Genomic DNA, 20,743 nt, shown 5'->3' with positions numbered 1-20,743 from the left:
TCAGGTTTGGTGTTGACTGCCATTTTTGAATCCAGGGCCAATGCGAGTCCAGCTTTGTGAGTATTGCTGTTTGCTAAGTGCTTCTGTGTGTCAGGAACTACTAAGCACTGGACTAGATAATCAGGTTGGACTCAGTCCAGATCCCACATGGGGCTCACAGCTTTAATCCTCATTTTACAGATGAGGTCAATGAGGCACAAAGAAGTGAAGTGATTTGTCCAAGGTCACCTAGCAAACCAGTGGCAGAGCCAGGATTAGAACCCAGGCCCTTCTGATTCCCAGCCCCAGGTTCTATCAACTAGGCATTGCTGCTTCTTTACGTACATATCTTTAAATTAAACATTATAAATTATTTATTTATATTTATGTCTGTCTCCCCCACTAAATTGTAAGCTCGTTGTGGGCAGGAAACAGGTCTGCCAGCTCTGTTGTACTGTATTCTCCCAAGTGCTTCATACAGTGGTATGCACGTAGTGCTCAATAATTGATTGAATGATTGCCTTGATCCCACGTATCTCGCCGCCAATCCCTCGCCCATGTCCTGCCCCTGGCCTGGAATGCCCTCCCTCCTCAAATCCGACAGTTATTCTCCCCCCACTTCAAAGCCTTATTGAAGGTACATCTCTTCCAGGACGTCTAAACTACCCCTTTCCTCTTCTCCCACTCCCTTCTGTGTTGCACTGTCTTGTTCACTCTGTTCTTCCCCCTTCCCAGCCCCACAGCACTTATGTACTTATCCGTAATTTTTTTTCATATTAATGTCTGTCTCCCCCACTCTAGACTATATGCTCAGTGTGGGCAGGGAACGTGTCTGTTTATTATTGTATTGTACTCTCCCAAGAGTTTAGCATAGTGCTCGGTACACAGTGAGAGCTCAATAAATACGATTTAATGAGTGAATGAATAAATTGGATATACGACCATGCAGTCTTGCTGATGCATTAGGGCAAGAGTTGTATTCTTTTGTGTGAGAAACTCTTTTAAGGGGTTTTTAAGTTACTGGAAGAGGAGTAGCCATGTGGGACAGGGACAGTGCCCAACATGATTAACTTCTATGTACCCCAATGCTTCGTTCAATCTACTGCGATTGTTTTGTTTTGTTGTCTGTCTTCCCCTTCTAGACTGTGAGTCTGTTGTTGGGTAGGGACCGTCTCTATATGTTGCCGATCTGTATTTCCAAAGCGCTTAGTACAGTGCTCAGCACACAGTAAGCGCTCAATAAATACGATTGAATGAATGAATGAATAAAATAAACTATAAAGGGGGTAGAAGATAAAAAGTAGTTTCCCTAATACCTTAGAACCATAAATTCTGGCAGTGATATTGCATAAACATCAAATTTTGCGGGGAAAATGTCCTCTCTAGATTATATTCAATGCAACATTTGAACTGTACATGAATCATCCTTACTTTAGCTAGATTATCCACTTTAATAACTCAGCAAGAAAAAGCGTAGGAACTCCCACAGTTGATTTTGCATAGACAAATGCAATATTGTATTATTAAATAATAATGGCATTTGTTAAGTGCTTACTATGTGCAAAGCACTGTTATAAGCGCGGAGGGGATACAAGGTGATCAAGTTGTCCCACGTGGGGCTCACTGTCTTAATCCCCATTTTACAGATGAGGGAACTGAGGCACAGAGAAGTTAAGTGACTTGCCCAAGGTGACACAGCAGACATGTGGTGGAGCCGGGATTTGAACCCATGACCTCTGACTCCAAAACCCGGGCTCTTTCAATCAATCAATCAATCACATTTATTGAGTGCTTACTGTGTGCAGAGCACTGTACTAAGCGCTTGGGAAGTACAAGTTGGCAACATATAGAAACAGTCCCTACCCAACAGTGGGCTCACAGTCTAAAAGGGGGAGACAGAGAACAAAACCAAACATACTAACAAAATAAAATAAATAGAATAGATATGTACAAGTAAAATAAAAACAGTAATAAATATGTACAAACATATACATATATACAGGTGCTGTGGGGAAGGGAAGGAGGTAAGATGGGGGGGTGGAGAGGGGGATGAGGGGGAGAGGAAGCTGCTTCTCTATTATTAGCATTGATTATTGCTCTATTATTGATACAAATTGTGAAATAGCAGCAGGCTGTTCAAATTCCAACACCACGTACTGTTTAAGAGGTCACTGTATTTGAAGGTACAGAAACAATAGTCTCATTCTGAGGCCCACGTAAAAACATACACCTGGGCCACAAAGAGCTCGGATCGAATATGCTATTTTCAGTCTTGCTTAAAAGCACCCACTGAAGTCAACATTCATCATCACGGTGAAAACAGCAAAGAATAGCAGCAGTATAGATCTCCCTGATCTTCTCCAGCTTGTATTCCCTTCAAATGCTAATACGATACTTCCACATCACCACATCATTTTTTTATGAACAACATCCTCTAGCACTATGTACAAACACGCGTGATAAATACCATGGCCTACTGGAAAAAGCAGGGGCCGGGAGGAGATAGAGAGCCTGAATTCTAATCCTGGCCCTACCACTTAACTGCTGTGTGACCTTGGGCAAGTCACTTCACTTCCCTGTGCCTCAGTTACCTTATCTGTAAAATGAGGATTGAGACTGTGAGCCTCACATGGAATACGGACCGAGTCCAACCTGATTTGCTTGTATCCACCCCAGTGCTTAGCACAGGGCGTCACACATAGTAAGCACTTAACAAATACCATAATTATGATTATTAGACTGTGAGCCCCATGGGGAATAGGGGTTGTTTCAGACCTGATTAACTTGTCTGTACCCCAGTGTTTAGTATGTGCTTGGCATTTTTATTGGCATACCATTTTTATTAACACATCTTAAATTCACTATCATTATCTCTAATTTACTTTAGTGTCTGTCTCTCTTACTTGGATGTAAGATCCTGAAAGGCAGAGATCAAGCCTACTAATTTTTTTTTTTGGTTTTATGTGTTTTTTTTCCTGACACTGTTGTGACAAGTGCTTACAGTGTACCAGGCACTGTACTACGCACTGGGGTAGATACAAGATGCTCAGGATAGACACAGTTTATGTCCCTCATGGGGCTTAATCCCCATTTTACAGATGAGGCAACTGAGGCACAGAGAAGTGAAGTGACTTCTCCAAAGTCACACAGTGGACAGGTGGCAGAGCTGGGACTGGAACCAAGGTCCTTCTGACCCCCAGGCCTGGGCTCTTTCCGTCCTATTGTACTTCTCCAAGTGCTTAATGCTAATAAAAATAATAATTATAATTATAATGATGGTATTTATTAAGCACTTACTATGTGCAAAGCACTGTTCTAAGTGCTGGGGAGGATACAAGGTGATCAGATTGTCCCATGTGAGTTGGGCTCACAGTCTTAATCCCCATTTTAAAGATGAGGTAACTAAGGCACAGAGCAGTTAAGTGATTTGCCCAAAGTCACACAGCTGACAATTGGCAGAGCCGGGATTTGAACCCATGAACTCTGACTCTTTCCACTGAGCCACGCTGCTTCTCGCTTAGTACAGTGCTCTGCTCTCAGTATGTGCTCAATAAATCCTATTGACTGAAAGATACAAAACTCAAGTTTTCAGCAGCAGATGCTTCAGTTAATTCAAACCTAAGAATTATTCAGCAAAAGCAGCTTTGCCTGGCACTGTACCAAGCAGAAAGCTCTAATTAGTCACCATTTCCGATTTCTTTGAATGCACATGAAAAGCAGCGTGGTTAGAGCACAGGCCCAGGAGTGAGAAGGACCTGGGTTCTAACTTCGGCTCTGCCACTTGTCTACTGTGTGACCTTGGGTGAGGAGTCATTTAACTTCCCTGCATCTCAATTTCCTCTTCTCTAAAATGGGGATTAAGGCTGTGAGCCCCATTTGGGATGTGGACAGTGTCCAACCTGATTACCTTGTATCTGCCCAAGCACTCATTCATTCATTCATTCGTATTTATTGAACGCTTACTGTGTGCAGAGCACTGTACTAAGCGCTTGGGAAGTACAAGTTGGCAACGTATAGAGACGGTCCCTACACAACAGTGGGCTCACAGTCTAGAAGGGGGAGACAGAGAACAAAACAAAACATATTAACAAAATAAAATAAAATAAAATAAAATAAATAGAATAGATATGTACAAGTTAAATAAATAAATAAATAGAGTGATAAATACGTACAAACACTCAGTAGAGTGACTGGCAGTGTGGCTCAGTGGAAAGAGCATGGCCTTTGGAGTCAGAGGGCATGAGTTCAATCCCCAGCTGTGCCAATTGTCAGCTGTGTGACTTTGGGCAAGTCACTTAACTTCTCTGGGCCTTAGTTACTCCATCTGTAAAATGGGGATTAAGCCTGTGAGCCCCCCTGTGGGACAACCTGATCACCTCGTAACCTCCCCAGCACTTAGAACAGTGCTTTGCACATAGTAAGCGCTTAACAAATGCTATCATTATTATTAGTAGTAGTAGTAGTAGTAAGCACTTAATGCCATTAAAAAAATGCACTTTAGGGGATGTCTCCTCAGCAGGTGGAGTTTCTAATGATCTAAATACTCTATAACGATGATAATTTTGCAGTTGTCATGTGCATACTATGTACCTAACGTTGGGATTGAGACAATACAATCAGATCAATCAGTCCCTGTCCCACATGGGGCTCAAAGCCGAAGGGGGAGAAAGAACAGAGAAGCAGCGTGGCTCAATGGAAAGAGCACGGGCTGCGGAGTCAGAGGTCATGAGTTCAAATCCCGGCTCCACCAATTGTCAGCTGTGTGACTTTGGGCAAGTCACTTAACTGTGCCTCAGTTACCTCACCTGTAAAATGGGGATTAAGACTGTGAGCACCCCCGGGGGACAACCTGATCACCTTGTAACCTCCCCAGTGCTTAGAACAGTGCTTTGCACATAGTAAGTGCTCAATAAATGCTATTATCATTATTATTATCATTATTATAATGTACGGGCCTGAGTGCCAGTGGACCTGGGTTCTAATCCTGATTTGTCAGTTGCCTGCTGTGTGACCTTGGACAATCACTTAGCTTCTCTGGGCCTCAGTTCCCTCAACTGAAAAATGGGGAGTTAATACCTGTTCTTCCCCCTGCTTAAGAAGAACCCTGTGTGGGACAGGCCTATATCTGGCCTGATTAACTTGTATCTACCCCAGCGCTTAGAGCAATGCTTGACACCTAGTAAGTGCTAACAAAATACTCCTCTAGACTGTAAGCTCATTCATTCATTCATTCAATCGCATTTATTGAGCACTTACTGCTTATGGAGCACTGTACTAAGCGCTTCGGAAGTACAAGTTGGCAACATATAGAGACGATCCCTACCGAACAAAGGGCTCACAGTCTAGAAGGAGGAGCTCATTGTGGGCAGGGAATGTATCTGTTTATTTTTACACTGTACTCTCCCAAGCACTTAGTACAGTGCTCTGCACACAGTAAGGGCTCAAAAAATACAATTGAATACATGAATGAATGAATTTTTTAAAACCCGAAAAACAAAGACAGGCATTTATGAGGAATCTGAAGCAGAGGTTACGTGACTTCCCAAGATCAAAGAGCAGTCATGAGGCAGAGCTGGAATTAGAACCCAGGCCCCTTTTTGTCCTGTCCTGTGCTCTTTCCACTAAGCCACGAACCCTACCTGGACTGGGGAAGGACTGGCCTAGTAAAACGGTAGGAAGCTTTAAATTCCAGCCAAATGGGTAGACAGTGAGATACACGGCCAATCGGATTAGCAAACAGTCCCTCCTCTATCAACAGCTTGAAACTTCCAGGAGCTGCTACCTACTAAACCAAACACATGCATTTAATAAGCTAGGCCAGGATTTATTATTTAACTAATCTTGCAGTGCGTTCTTAGGCTTCAAGCCTTTTTTCTGGGGATTTACTCCTAATTAGGCAGCTCTCAAATTCTCTGCATGGCTTTTTTATGGTATTTGTTGAGCACTTACTCTTTTCTTTTATGTAATTTGTTAGAACTTTACTATGTGCCAGGCACTGTACTGAGTGCTGGGGTACAGAAGCAGCATGGCCTAGTGGCTATGGGAATCAGAAGGTCAAGAGTTCTCATTCCGGCTCTACCACTTGTTTGCTATGTGACCTTGGGGAAGTCATTTATTCATTCAATCATATTTATTGAGTGCTTACTGTGTGCAGAGCACTGGCTCAGTGGAAAGAGCCCGGGCTTTGGAGTCAGAGGTCATGGGTTCAAATCCCGGCTCTGCCAATTGTCAGCTGTGTGACTTTGGGCAAGTCACTTCACTTCTCTGGGCCTCAGTGCCCTCATCTGTAAAATGGGGATGGAGACTGTGAGCCCCCCGTGGCACAACCTGATCACCCTGTAACCTCCCCAGTGCTTAGAACAGTGCTTTGCACATAGTAAGCACTTAATAAATGCCATTATTAATTAATTAATTACTGGGCGCTTGGGAAGTATAATTTCACAACTGAAGTCATGTAACTTCTCTGAGCCTCAGTTACTTCAACTGTAAAATGGGGATTAAAACTACGAGCCCCACATGGGACAAGGACTGTGTCCAAATTGATTTCTTGTATCCACCCCAGCGCTTAATACAGTGCCTGGCACTGCACACTCTAAGTGCTTAACAAATACCATAATTATTATACATGATAATCAGTTTGGACACAGTCCTTGTTCCACATGGGGCTCATAGTTTTCATTCCCATTTTACAGGTAAGGTAACTGAGGCGCACAGAAGTTATGTGTCACACAGCAGACAAATGGCGGAGCTGGGATTAGAAACTAGGTCCTTCTGACTCTTAGGCCCCTGCTCTACCACTAGGCCACACTGCTTCTCTTCCTCTGTGTCAAACGCTGTTCTCTGAGCTGGGGTAGATACAATTTAATCAGGTTAGATATAGTCTCTGACCCACATGGGGCTCAATTTAAGTAGGAGGGAGAAGAAGTGTTGAAACCACATTCGAAAGTTGGGGACACTGAGGCTCAGAGAAGCCAAGTGTCACACAGCAGACATGTGGCAGAGCCGGGATTAGAACCCAAGTCCTCTGACTCCAGGGTCTTTGCTCTCCACTAGGCCACACTTCTACCCTTTGTTATTCTACAAAGTCCCCTGCTTGGAACCTTACCCCAGTTATCTACCATTCATTCATTCATTCAGTTGTATTTATTGAGCGCTTACTGTGTGCAGAGCACTGTACTGTTTGGGAGAGCTCAATGTAAGAGATACATTTCCAGCCCACAATGAGCTGGCACATAATAAGCACTGAAGAAATACCATTAAAAAACCCCAAAAAAGCCCAAATAGACTTTTGGACTAACCAGCACCTTGGATACTAAAGCTTTAATTTAAAAAGGCTCTCTTGTTTTCCTAATGTTGAGTTTCCAACCTGCACCAGGGGCAGTTGAGCTTGTGAATCCACAGACAGTAGTGGCAGTTTATTGCTCATTTGATCATTCAGTATATTAAAGCCATTTTCTCCTAGGCTTGCTTAGTAGTTTACAGAGATGAATGGCTTTTCCATTTAAAATAGATTAAAATAGCATCAGAAAGTCAAACCTCAATATTTAAAAATACGTGAACTTTCTTTTTAGTAGAAAGGGAACTGTGGATAATAGACTGTAAGCTCATTGTGGGCAGGAAGCGTGCCTTTTTATTGTTGTATTGTACTCTCCAAGTGCTTAGTACAGTGCTCTGAATACAGTGAGCGCTCAATAAATATGATTGAATGAATGAACTTCATTACCAGCATTATATGCTTCCCATTTTGCCAAACACCCAAGCAGAAATCCTCAAAGAAGCTTCTGGATTTTTCAAAAAATGGAAACAAAGTTGACCTCTAGCTCTTTGAATACACAATACACAACTTCCAAGCCAGTTCAATTGGAATTGGGCTGGACATTATAGTTCCCTCCCTCCAGGGCAGAAAAATGGGGTGAGAGAGGAACGGTCCAAATTTAGAGAAGGACCGTGAAGAGTCATTTTATTCTTTGTTTTCATTTCGGAATGACTGATACACAAAATGAAGCACTACCAGAAACTGGCAAATTAAATCTACTGTTTTCCAGAGTCTGAATCCAAAGGGCCTTGTCTCCTGGGAGCCATGTGGTTTAGCAACAACTGATGCCAAGAACACCGAGGACGGTTTTGGCTGGTTCGTGGATGAGCTGTCAAGAAAAACAGATTTCCACCATCCCAGCTGGTGATCTGAGCCAGTGTCATTGAAGTGAATTCCTCGCGTCCCCTTGGGCAGAACATTCGCCTCACTGGGATCTTTCTTGCACCTGGACTCCTTCACCACCGGCTGCTGTCAATAGGAAACCACCACACAAATTCTGACTCTGCCCCACAAGGCCCAAAGCTGCAGTTTGGAAGAAATTCTAGAGAAGCAGCATGGCTTTGTGCAGAGAGCATGGGCCTGAGAGTCAGAAGGACCTGAATTCAAATCCTGGCTCTACCACCTGTCTGCTGTGTGACCTTGGGCAAGTCACTTCACTTCTCTGGACCTCAGTTACCTCATCTGTAAAGACTGTGAGCCCCATGTGGAACAGGGACTGTGTCCAACCTGATTGATTTGTATCAATCCAAGCACTTAGAATGTAGTAAGCACTTAACAAGTACCATAATTATTACTATTATTATTATCATTATTAAAATCCAGTAAAGAGTTGGCCCGGCAAGTCTTCACCTTGCAGAATTAGAATTAAAGTGAACTCAAAATGCCACTGTGGCTCACTGTGGCAATGCAAGTCCTAAATTTTTCCCTTCCCTTCTCTCCCCTCCAGCCCCACTAAAGGACTGGGATTCATTTAGCTGCCTGGGAGTCTTCCAACCTGTAAAAATGATAAGGTCTGTGGTATTTGTTCAGTGCTTACTATATGCCAGGCACTGTGATAAGCACCGGGTAGATACAATGCAAACGCTGAGAAGCAGTGTTGCCTAGTGAATAGAGCACAAGCTTGGGAGTAAGAAGGACCTGGATTCTATTTCTGGCTCTGCCACATGTCTGCTGTGTGACCTTGGGCAAGTCACTTCACTTCTTTGGGCCTCAGTCATCTCATCTATAAAATGGGGATTAAGACTGTGAGCCCCATGTGGGTCAAGGGACTGTGTCCAATCTGATCAGCTTGTCTCTATCCCTGTGCTTAAATACAGTGGTTGGCATACAGTAAGCACTTAACAAGTACCATAATTATTATTATTGTTAGAAACTGATTAGACACAGTCTCTATCCCACATTGCACTCACTCCAGGGAGCTTCCATTTACTTAAGTAAGCACTGTTCTCAGATTGCCTTAATGCAGGTGTACCAGGGAGTGAATCCAGTCCTGTTGCCAGAACAGACACACAGTAATGAACCAACAGTGGGCACTTATTACCCTCAAAACTGTGGAAGTTAAGCATGAATGCAATTTGTCTGGCAGCCCACATCAGCGACAGCTCCTAGTAACTCAAGTGAATTAGCCCAGGTGGCAAATGGGAAGCAAAAAACAGCCTCAATGACTGATTAAGTCTTCCTAGGCACAGAATCTGAAGCAAACCACAGGCTTTTCCGTCAACACGGGTGTCACATTTCTTGGAAGCATTTTCCACTCTGACCTTGGTCACTGTTCAACCCAAGAAACAATCCGCAAGCCTGCGGCTCCCTGAAAGTCATTTGGCCAGAGGACTGGTTTGGGAAGAAGGGATCTGAGAAGACCTTAAAGCCCATGAGTGGAATTCCACTCTTTCATCCTGCCGTACGTATTGGCCACAGAAGCCAGCAATTGCCACCCACTGATAACCTGATTCCTAACAAACCTAGAGCACAGGTACACTTAGTCATCAATGGTATTTACTGAGTGAACACTGTGTGCAGAGCACTATACTAAGCACTTGGAAAGGACAATACAACAGAGTTGGTAGACACATGCTTTGTCCATGGCTTACACTTGAGACAGACAGAGAGAGAGAGAGATAGACAGAGAGAGAGAGAGAGAAAGAGAGAGAGTGTGTGCATGTTTGTGTAAGCATGCATGCACATGCTACACTTGTTGGAGAAATGAAATCATTTCCATGAGAGTACTCACAGCAGAGTGGCCATGGAAAGAGCATAGACTTGAGAGTTGGGAGTCCTGGGGTTCTCAACTCTCCTCCACCTATTGCGTGACCTCAGTTTCCTCTTCTAGAAAATGGGGATTAAATACCTGTTCTCTCTCCCCATTACACTGCGAACCCCATGCGGCACAAAGATTGTGTCCGATCTGATTATATTGTATCTACCCCAGTGCTTACTTAAGCACTTAAACAAATACCACCATTTGGTTAAATAGCAAAGAGGCATTTGTTCTTATGTTCTGAAGTCCATTTGGTAACCTACTCCAGAACTGGAGAGATTTTTCCAAATGCCTTCTGGTATTTATCCAGAGCCACAAGGTCATTTTTCCAAGGGATATAGGTCCTTACAAAGCAGTTCATAAAGTCCTGAAATTTCACTACTGCCAAAATAGGAGATAACAATAAGGCAGACAGTAAGACTGCACTTGATTAAAGCCATATTAAAAAGATAAAAACACAATCCAAACAGTGCACCAAGCTGTTTCTTGGCATGAGTGGTGTGGAGTTTGGAAGGATGTGAGTATATTTGCCTCAGTGCTGTGCTTCTGTAGCATGGGATTCCCTTAGGGAAATATTTGTATACCAAGAGGTAAGACTTCTTACCTCTTATTGAAAACAATATACAACTAATTTCTTCACCAGGACATAGAAAACCCATTTAAACAACACCTATACTTGATAGGTGGGCCAAGTAGAGTAGTTGTTAAGAACAGGACTATTCTTGGCTGAAAATCAGACCACAAGAAGTAGCACGGACTAAGGAAAAGAGCATGGGACCAGGAGTCAGAGAACCTGGGTTCTAATCCTGGCTCCACCATATGTCTGCTATGAGACCTGGATAAGTCACTTAACTTCTCTGTGCCTCAGTTCACTCATCTGCAAAATGGGGATTTGATACATGTTCTACCTCCTACCTACACTTATCTTTAAGCTGGGGCTTATCTTTATATCTTACACTTATAAGATGGGGCTTATCTTTTACCTACCCCAGCACTTAGTACAGTGCTTGGCATATAGTAGGTGCTTAACAAATACCCTAATTATCACTATTATTGCCTCAGTCTCAGATGGAAATGCCCAGAACCAGAACCAATCAATAATGTTTATTGAGCTCTTACTGTATGCAGAGCCCTTTTCTATGCCCTTGGGAGGGTATTATACACTGGAGTTGGTAGACACATTCCCCGCCCAAAGTGAATTTATAGTCTAGAGGGGGAGACAGACATTAATATAAATAAATGATGGGTATGTAGGTAATACTAAAAATAATAATAGTCATATCTGTTAAGCACTTACAATGTGCCAAGCACTGGGATGGATACAAGAAAATTGGGGTGGACAAAGTCCATGTCCCCCATAGGGCTCACTGTCTTAATCCCCATTGACAGATGAGGGAATCGAGACCCAATGAAGTGAAGTGATTTGTCCAAGGTCACAAAACAGACAAGTAGGGGACGAGTGGATTATAACCAACATCCTCTGATTCCCAGGCCCATGATCTATCCATTAGGCCAAGCTGTGGGGCTGAGAGAGGGGTGAACCATCCAGCAGAGTTGTCTACTACCCATAAAATCACAGAGATGTGCCCACCACCCATGGATACAGGATGGGAAAGATTATCTCCTTCTTTAAAGTGGAGGGATACTCACTATCTTCACCCACTGGCCTCCTTTGTCCATGGCCTTGGGAAGGAGGAGTGGAAGCTGTAATAATGGCATTCACTGAGCATCTAATAAGGGCAGTGAACAAGAATGTCAGCTCACTGTAGGCAGGGAAGGTGTCTATCAATGCTGTTATACTGTGTTCTCCCAAGTGCTTAGTACAGTGGTCTGCGCACAGTAAGTGCTCAACAAATATACTTGACTGATTGACTTATTGAGCTATTCCAAACGCTTGGGAGAAACACCACAAGGACAGGGCACACTACCTGCCCACGAAGAGCTTACAAATGGTGGTGAGATCTAAATACTTTTATTGCACCTTAACCATTCATTCATACAAGCGTATTTATTGAGTGCTTACTGTGTGAAGAGCACTATACTGAGCATTTGGGAGAGTACGATATAAAAATAAACAGACACATTCCCTGCGCACAATGAACCCAATGGGGAAAAACCTTGACTTTTAAAAGTAAAACCCTCCTGGAAAATAGAGAAACTGAGATGAAACTGGCTGAAAGAAATTAATCACTATGAAAGAGAGCCAAAGGCCAAGATCAAGAGTTTCCTGCAGATGTTAATTTTGGGGGCCCAGAAACATATTTGTCTTCCGTGACTTCTATAAACCACGTAAGAATTCTCTGCCAAATGCAACTTGTGAAAATCCATGCTCAACCTGAGGAACTGCATATGGGAAACACTTAATAAATAGTATTATTATTATAGTTACTGGCTATCCCGCTGAGGGATTCTCACTCCCTGCTCACCTGCTGTAAAATGTAAAAATGGCATCAGGTCAGACAAAGGCAACTGAACAACGACTGAGTGGCTAATCAATAAATTTGATTTAGGAAATGGAAGACCAAAGGGCATTGCGATTTGAATGAAATCAATAGTTTGTTTCACTTTTTATAGCATCCTAAATCTCAACTGCTGCTGATCAATCTACCATAGAATGAAATAAAACGGAGAAGAAACAAGGCATTGGGAATGATCTATTCAGTTTTAAACATAGCAAAAAACCAAAACTGATGGAATTTAGTTCACCTAATCCTTGAAGAAAAATTTAACAATCTCAAGGTGGGTAAGGTAGAGAGAAAGAAAGTGAATATAGAAGAGAAGCTGGTCAACACAACCTACAGTAGAATGGATCCAGTGTGGATCAACAATCATATTTACTGAGCACTTACTGTGGGCAAAGCATTATCCTAAGAACTTGGGAGAGTAAAACATAACAGAGTTGGTGGACACGTTCCCGGCCCACAGTGATCTTTCAGTCTGGATGGGGAGGCAAACGTTAATATAAATAAATACATTATGGATATATACATTAGTGATGTGGGGCTAAGCGATGGGGCACAGTTAAAGGGTGCAAGTGGGAGAAGAGAATTCATTCATTCATTCAATCGTATTTATTGAGTGCTTACTGTATACAGAGCACTGTATTGAGTGCTTGGGAAGTACAAGTTGGCAACATATAGAGATGGTCCCTACCCAACAACGGGCTCATAGTCTAGAGAAGCAGCATGGCTCAGTGGAAAGAGCACGGGCTATGGAGACAGAGGTCATGGGTTCTTATCCCAGCTCCGCCAATTGTCAGCTGTGTGACTTTGGGCAAGTCACTTCACTTCTCTGTGCCTCAGTTCCCTCATCTGTAAAATGGGGATTAAGACTGTGAGCCCCCCGTGGTGTCCCACAGGGACCTGATCACCTTGTAACCTCCCCTGAGCTTAGAACAGTGCTATGCACATAGTAAGCGCTTAATAAATGCCATCATTATTAGAAGAATATGAGGGCTTAGTCGTGGGAGGCCTCTTGGAGGAGATGTGCTTTTCCCTAAGCTTTAGGGAGGCAATTTAGGGAACTGAATTATCTCTTTTGGGGCTTACTAGAGGCCATTTTGAAATTTTCTGCTTCTGGGCATTAATATAAAGTTTGGAATATGCCACTTCACAACCACGTGCTGAAGGACTTCAGAACCAGCCCTCACTCAATCCATAACTCTGGTAAAAGTAATAGCCTTTCTTGATTCATTCATCCACACTATTTCAGTGCTCACTGGATGACGAACATGCTTAACGGTTAACTAGAAAAAGCCTGGAACAATGTGAGCATGCACAAAGGAGAATGACAACATGGGTTCTAATACCACTTGTCAGCTGTGTGACTTTGGGCAAGTCGCTTAACTTCTCTGTGCCACAGTTACCTCATCTGTAAAATGGGAATTAAGACTGTGAGCCCGACTTGGTACAACCTGATTACCTTGTATCTACCCCAGTACTTAGCAAATACCATTATTATTTTTATTGTGAAGATAAATCACCCGTGTTTTTACTTTCTAGGATTAGGCAAAGAACCATGAGCCACCTCCATTTCCGGCAGAGATGTTTTTTCTAATTGGCAGCAAAACTTACCGGTCTTAGATCAGCCTCATTAGTCATCCACAAATATATAAATCTCCCACATGGAAAGAAAGATGATTGCAGTTCGTAAAAAGAAAATACTGCTACTGCCGCTAATCACCGATTATGACCAGTCACAGCTACCACAAGACATATTTTACGAGGAAGCTTCAGTAATTCCTTCAATATAACCTGTAGCAGAGAAGCAGCATAGGCCAGTGGATAGAAACGGGCCCAGGAGTCAGGAGGACCTGGGTTCTAATCCCAGCTCTGCCACGTGCCTGCTGTGAGACCTTGGTTAAGTCATTTCACTTCTCTGTGCTGCAGTTACTTTGTCTGTAAAATAGCGATTAAGACTGTGAGCCCCATGTAGAACATGGACTATGCCCAACCTGATTAGCTTGTATCTACCCCAGCACTTAAAACAATGCCTCACACATAGTTTGTGCTTAATGAATATGATTGAAAAAAAAAACTCATAGAAGACAGAGTCTTTGGTGATCAATTATTTAAGGAGACCAAAAGACTTGGCTGGGATGAGTCATATTTGTTTTGACTGCGATAAACTGGTGAAGAAACTAAAGTGCTTAACAAGTTTAACTTGATGCAATTATGAAACCAAATGAAAATAAAGATGTGAAACCCCATTTGCCCTGAGAGCATTTTCTGGGGAACACAAGTCCCAGATCACAGAGAACCCGGACTTGGGAGTCAGAGGATGTGGGTTTTAATTCCAGCTCTGCCACATCTCTGCTTTGTGACCCCGGGCAAGCCACTTCACTTCTCTGTGCCTCAGTTCCCTCATCTGTAAAATGAGGATGAAGACTGTGAGCCTCATGTGGGACAACCTGCTTACCTTTTATCTACCCCAGCGCTTAGAATGGTGCTTGGCATGTACTAAGCACTTAATGAATACCAACATTGGCAGAGATTTGGGGGCACTGTAAATGTGTAGATGGTCCCACCTCAGTCGTTGTTCTTCTTTCTTGCGCAGGTTGAAGTCTCTCTGGACCACCTGAAGGACATGCTCTGTTTCATCATCTGTCAAGCCGGAGAGGTCCAGTTTCCTCCCCATGGTTTCTCCAACACGAGAGAAGGACGATTAATGAAGACGGACCTGAAATAAGAAAATCCATAAAGTACATTACCTAGACTGTGAGCGTCAGGTGGGACTGGGACTGTATCCAACCTGATTAGCTTGTATCTACCCCAGCATGTAGTACAGTGCTTGAAACATAATAAGGGCTTAAACTAGTACCATCGTCATTATTATTATCATTACACTGAGCCAAGCACAAATGGTCATAGGATGCAATGAATACTTGAAAACACAGAAAATCAGAGCATCTAAATAGATTTATATTTTGGATATAAAAAATAGTCTTTTCCAGTCCTTAACCTCAACACAATCAACATCGGTATACTCTCATGCACTACTTAATCTCTCAGCCCAAACAAAGCACCATCCCTACGTGATTAGTGAAGATCTTATTCCTCAAAACCTCTTGGTTTCAGATGAGAACTCAAATTATCATAAAAGTAATTTAACATACAGGTTGTTGCAGGAAGAGTCTCAGTTTAAGTGAAGCATCAAAGGGCCTAGATCCTTGTTTCAATCAAGTCCTGATCACCCCAAATAACTACATTAGAAATTTGAAAGAATTACAGTTTCGGGACAGCGGTGTAAAAACAATTACATTAAGCAGTTCCAGCTTAAATTAATTTTATGGGTTATTGTTTGGGTTCAAGACATTTATACCACCCTAAGTAGCTTCATATTTAATTTTGAATGTTTGGTTTTGCATTCTTGTAGTTCAACCACTAAACAATCATCTCCCCTTGACGATTTAGTAATTCATTCATTCATTCATTTAATCGTATTTATTGAGCGCTTACTGTGTCCAGAGCACTGTACTAAGTGCTTGGGAAGTACAAATTGGCAACATATAGAGACGGTCCCTATCCAACAATGGGCAATTCATCGGGGGGGCGAGGGGGCTTGACCAAATCGTAATAGTTGTATATATTAAAGACTTGCTTTGTGTCATATGCTCAGAGAAATGCTGGATAGACAGAGCAGACACATTCCCTTTTCCACATGGGGCTCATAGGCAAAGGGTGAGGGAGTAAAGAAATTTTATCCCCATTTTACAGATGAGGAAACTGAGGCACAGAGAGGTTAAGTGACTTGCCAAAGGTCACACAACCGACGAATGGCAGAATGGGACTAGGACATGGATCTATTGACTCTCAGGCCCCTGCTCTTTCCATTAGCCCACGCTGCCTCCCGTTAAATCAACAGCCCCAATGATCTTCGGAGGTTCTTTCCGGCACTATTATCCTGTAATTCTATGACTACATTATCTAAAATGGCCTGGACAATTGCTTTAGCCCAAATGAAATGCAGAAGAGGTTTTAAAAGTTCACAGGGAACAAAGTTCATAAGCTCAAAAATCCTTTACACAGGATTTTCTTTCTTCTGCTAGAAGATTAGATTCATTTAAAGATAAAAGCTTAATCTAGGTGACAGAGCCTGAAACAAGTACCTGTCTAAAGGAACCTCATTTCAAACAACTCCGCCAATGAAAACATTGCATTTTCCTATTTGATCTTGTTTTGAAAAACTCAGTAAGAATTGAAACTTAAAAAGCTAAATGTTGTATGGTTGCAAGTCCCACAAACATGCATCAGACTTCACAAATGAATATTCAAGTTCTGTAAACCAAGAATACAGTCATTTCTCCTCAGTATATTACCAAAATTTCCCTTCTATTAGACATCTTTTGCCATTCTAACCACTTACTTCAGGTGTAGTTAGCTAGTATACCTCAGAATCCTACAATCATCCTTTTTTCCACATGTATCATTCATTCCCTCATGCATTCATTGACTCATGAGCGCTAACTGTACACAAAGCACTTTACTAAGCTCTTGGGAGAGTTCAAAATAACAACAAACAGACATATTCCCTGCCCACAATGAGCTTTCGGTCTCCCGGGTCTTGGGATTAGTAGTTACTGAGCATTAAAGAATCCATTTAGTATCCTGCTATTTCTCTGAAAAGAATTAAGTTCAGTAAACTCAAACAGAAGGCACTGTTGGCTTTACGCTAAAAGAAGTAATGGGTTAGCTAGCTCCAGGTGCTGATATATATTTCAGGTTAAACCCAAGCTAATGCCTGGCATTAGATATTTCTGGAGTGGATGAAATTGATTAAATATCTGCTCCAGGTGGGACAACCTGATCACCTTGTAACTTCCCCAGCGCTTAGAACAGTGCTTTGCACATAGTAAGCGCTTAATAAATGCTATCATAAAAATAAATAAAATCTGCTTAAATACATTTCAAATATGTACTGAAGACTCTACCTCTCTCAGGGTCGCACCTGGGGAGTTTCTAGTACTCTACCAGTCTCGGCTATGGGAGGAAGAGTCAAGTAGAGGCCTGTCCATCCCTGTCCTAGCTTGGACAGTGGCTAGCGAGTGGAAGGCAATCTGCTACAAGTCAAAACTCACCCATGCTGGGCAGCAGTGGTGAGAGAGAGAGTGTCAGGGGCAGAGACTTGAGTTTACTGCATGGAAGGCGGCAATGGTAAACCACTTCCATATTTTTACCAAGAAAACTCTATGGATCCACTACCAGAGTGATTGCGGATTGAGAACGGGGCTTTCTGGGACAGATGTGTCCGTGGTGTCGCTATGGGTCAGAAATGACTCGACGGCATAAGACAAGACAAGATTGAAGACTCTGAGCCCTATATCCTTAGATTGTGGGCCCCTTTTGTGCATTGTATCTGATCTGACAGCACTGTATCCATCCCAGTGTTCAGCAGTGTTTGCTCCATAGTGCTTAACAAATGCCAAAATTATTAATGAAAATTAAACTGAGATTTAATTTTGTTTCTCATTTGATCAGGGTAAAATCTGCTTTTGGGATTTTTTTTTATCTTTCCCCTGAGTGTTATGTATTGATCTATCAATCAATCAACCATATTTGTTATGCATTTACTGTGTGCGGAGCACTGTACTAAGGACTTGGGAGAGTATGAAAGAGTTGGCAGACAGGTTCCCTGCGCACAGCAAGCTGCACGATGAAATTTTTGTATTTTAAATTTTGTTTTCTTTTTCTGAATTTTGCAGGAAAACGTTCCGAATAAGTATTCATTCATTCATTCGACAACCGACCAGCTTCGTGGAAAGACCGTGAAGTCGTGGGTGATTTCTCTAAATATCAGTTACAGGCACAATGCAGTGGAGAGACAAAATAACCTCTGGTTGAATAAATCCATGAAACACTATGATCAAATCAGGCCCGATACAGCCCGAATTGCACTTCTTACAAGTGCATGAATTATTACTATTGTTCTCATTATAGGGTTACATTTACAAAGTGCTTTTCCTCAGAGAAGCTCAGAAATCCAACTTCGCTTTGGATTTTAGGGGACAAAAGCACTTCTGAGTGTCTTTTTTTTCTTTTAATGGTATTTGTTAAGTGCTTACTATGTGACAATTACTGTCCTAAGCGATAGGGTAGATACAAGTTTATCAGGTTGGTTATGGTCCCAGTCTCACATGGGGCTCATCATCTAAGTGAGCAGCATCTGGAAAGAGTATGGGCTTTGGAGTCAGAGGTCATAGGTTCAAATCCCGGCTCCACCAATTGTCAGCTGTGTGACTTTGGGCAAGTCACTTAACTTCTCTGTGCCTCAGTTCCCTCATCTGTAAAATGGGGATTAAGACTGTGAGCCCCCCGTGGGACAACCTGATCACCTTGTAACCTCCCCAGCGCTTAGAACAGTGTTTTGCACATAGTAAGTGCTTAATAAATGCCATTACTATTACTGAGCACTGAGTCTGTGCAAAGCAATGTACTGTACACTTGGAAGAGTACAATAACAGACACATTTCTGCCCTTAATGAACTCACAATCTAGAGGGGGATACACACATTAATATACATAAATAGATAACTAAATAAATAAATAAAATACAGATACATATATATAGATATACACATATGTACTGTGGGGATGGGAGGGAGGATAAATGAAGGAGCAAGTAAGAGTGGGGCAGAAGGGATTGGGAGGAGAGGAGGGCTTAGTCAGGGAAGGCTTCTTGAAGGAGATGTGCCTTAACAGTCTTAATCCCCATTTTACAGATGAGGTAACTGAGGCACTGAGAAGTTAAGTGATTTGCCCAGAGTCATCCTGAATACAAGTGGCGGAGCCGGGATTAGAACCCACAGCCTCTGACTCCCAAGCCCGTGCTCTTTCCACTAAGCCACGCTGCTTCTCAGTAACGATGATATGTGTTAAGTGCTTACTATGTGCCAGGCACTGTTCTAAGCGCTGGGATACATACAAGATAATCGGGTTGGACACTGTCCCTGTCCCACATTGGGCTCACAGTCTTAATCCCTATCTTACAGATAAGGGAACCAAGGCAAAGAGAAGTTAAGTGACTTGTCCAAGGTCGCCCAGCAAACATGAGGCAGAGCTGGGATTAGAACCCATGACCGTCTGACTTCCAAGCTGTGCTCTATCCACTATGCCACATGCTGCTTTTACACAGCTAAAATTGTCTTTGAAGCAATTCAAAAGCGGAAGAGGACTTCATTCATTCATTCAGCGCTTACTGCGTGCAGAGCACTGTACTAAGCATTTCTCTTCGAAGTTTTAGTTTTTTTTATGGTACTTGTTAAGCATTTACTATGCGCCAGGCATTCATTCATTCATTCAATCGTATTTATTGAGTGCTTACTGTGTGCAGAGCACTGTACTAAGCACTTGGGAAGTACAAGTCGGCAACATATAGAGATGGTCCCTACCCAACAGTGGGCTCACAGTCTAGAAGGGGGAGACAGAGAACGAAACAAAGCATATTAACAAAATAAAATAATTAGAATAAATATGTACAAATAAAATAAATAGAGTAATAAATACATACAAACATATATACATATATACAGGTGCTGCAAGCGTGGGGGTAGATGTAAGATGATCAGGTTGGACACAGTCCATGTTCTACGTGGGCTCACATTCTTAATCCCCATTTTACAGATGAGGTAACTAAAGTAGGGAGAAGTGAAGTAACTTGCCCATGGTCACTTAGCAGACAAGTGGCAGAGCTGGGATTAGAACCCAGGTCCTTCGGATTCCCAGGCCCATCCTCTATCCACTAGGCCATGCTGCTTCTAACATCACTTTCTTGTTACTAACAAGTAAGTCTCTAGTATCATGGAAAGATCAAACCTTATACATGTATTTGCTTATTAACTGGGGGAGGTGAAAGTAGAGAATGAAACCTAGGCTCAGAGTCAAAAATGAATATTTGCAGCTTATTTTTATTCTATGGAGGATATCGTTGGACAGATGTGTGGAAGAGAAGGAGTGGAGGAATGGGTGAGAAAGTGGTGTTAGCAGAACTAGTTTTAATTTTTGTTAACAATAGTAGTGAAGATAGGGTTTGCCTGGCCCTGGATCTTGAATTATTTAGGTAGTTCCCTTTGTTGTAAAGCACTATGGAAAGCACTGCATTGGATACAGATGGAAGCAGCGTTGGATAGAAGCAGCGTGGCTCAGTGGAAAGAGCGTTGGCTTGGGAGTCAGAGGTCATGGGTTCTAATCCCGGCT

At 42.4% G+C, this 20,743-nt stretch overlaps 1 protein-coding gene and 1 non-coding gene across 3 annotated transcripts in view; one reads left to right on the top strand and one right to left on the bottom strand.

Moving 5' to 3' along the window:
• Nucleotides 1–20,743, bottom strand: part of LOC119922897 (myosin VIIA and Rab interacting protein) — a 229,545-nt gene that overhangs the window by 187,324 nt on the left and 21,478 nt on the right. For both annotated transcript variants that reach the window (XM_038742511.1, XM_038742521.1), the window contains exon 2: nucleotides 15,079–15,230. In XM_038742511.1, coding sequence (XP_038598439.1) covers nucleotides 15,079–15,188 — 110 coding nt within the window. In that variant the 5' untranslated portion in view covers nucleotides 15,189–15,230. The remainder of the gene's footprint in view (nucleotides 1–15,078; nucleotides 15,231–20,743) is intronic.
• Nucleotides 17,481–17,618, top strand: LOC119924592. Its single transcript, XR_005449297.1, has one exon. It is a non-coding gene; the product is annotated as a small nucleolar RNA SNORA7 (small nucleolar RNA).

This window comes from Tachyglossus aculeatus, chromosome 2 (assembly GCF_015852505.1).
Source record: "Tachyglossus aculeatus isolate mTacAcu1 chromosome 2, mTacAcu1.pri, whole genome shotgun sequence".
In the NCBI taxonomy this organism is placed as follows: domain Eukaryota; kingdom Metazoa; phylum Chordata; class Mammalia; order Monotremata; family Tachyglossidae; genus Tachyglossus; species Tachyglossus aculeatus.
The sequence above is the reverse complement of the archived record's forward strand: the minus strand, read 5'-3'. Positions and strand labels throughout refer to the sequence as shown.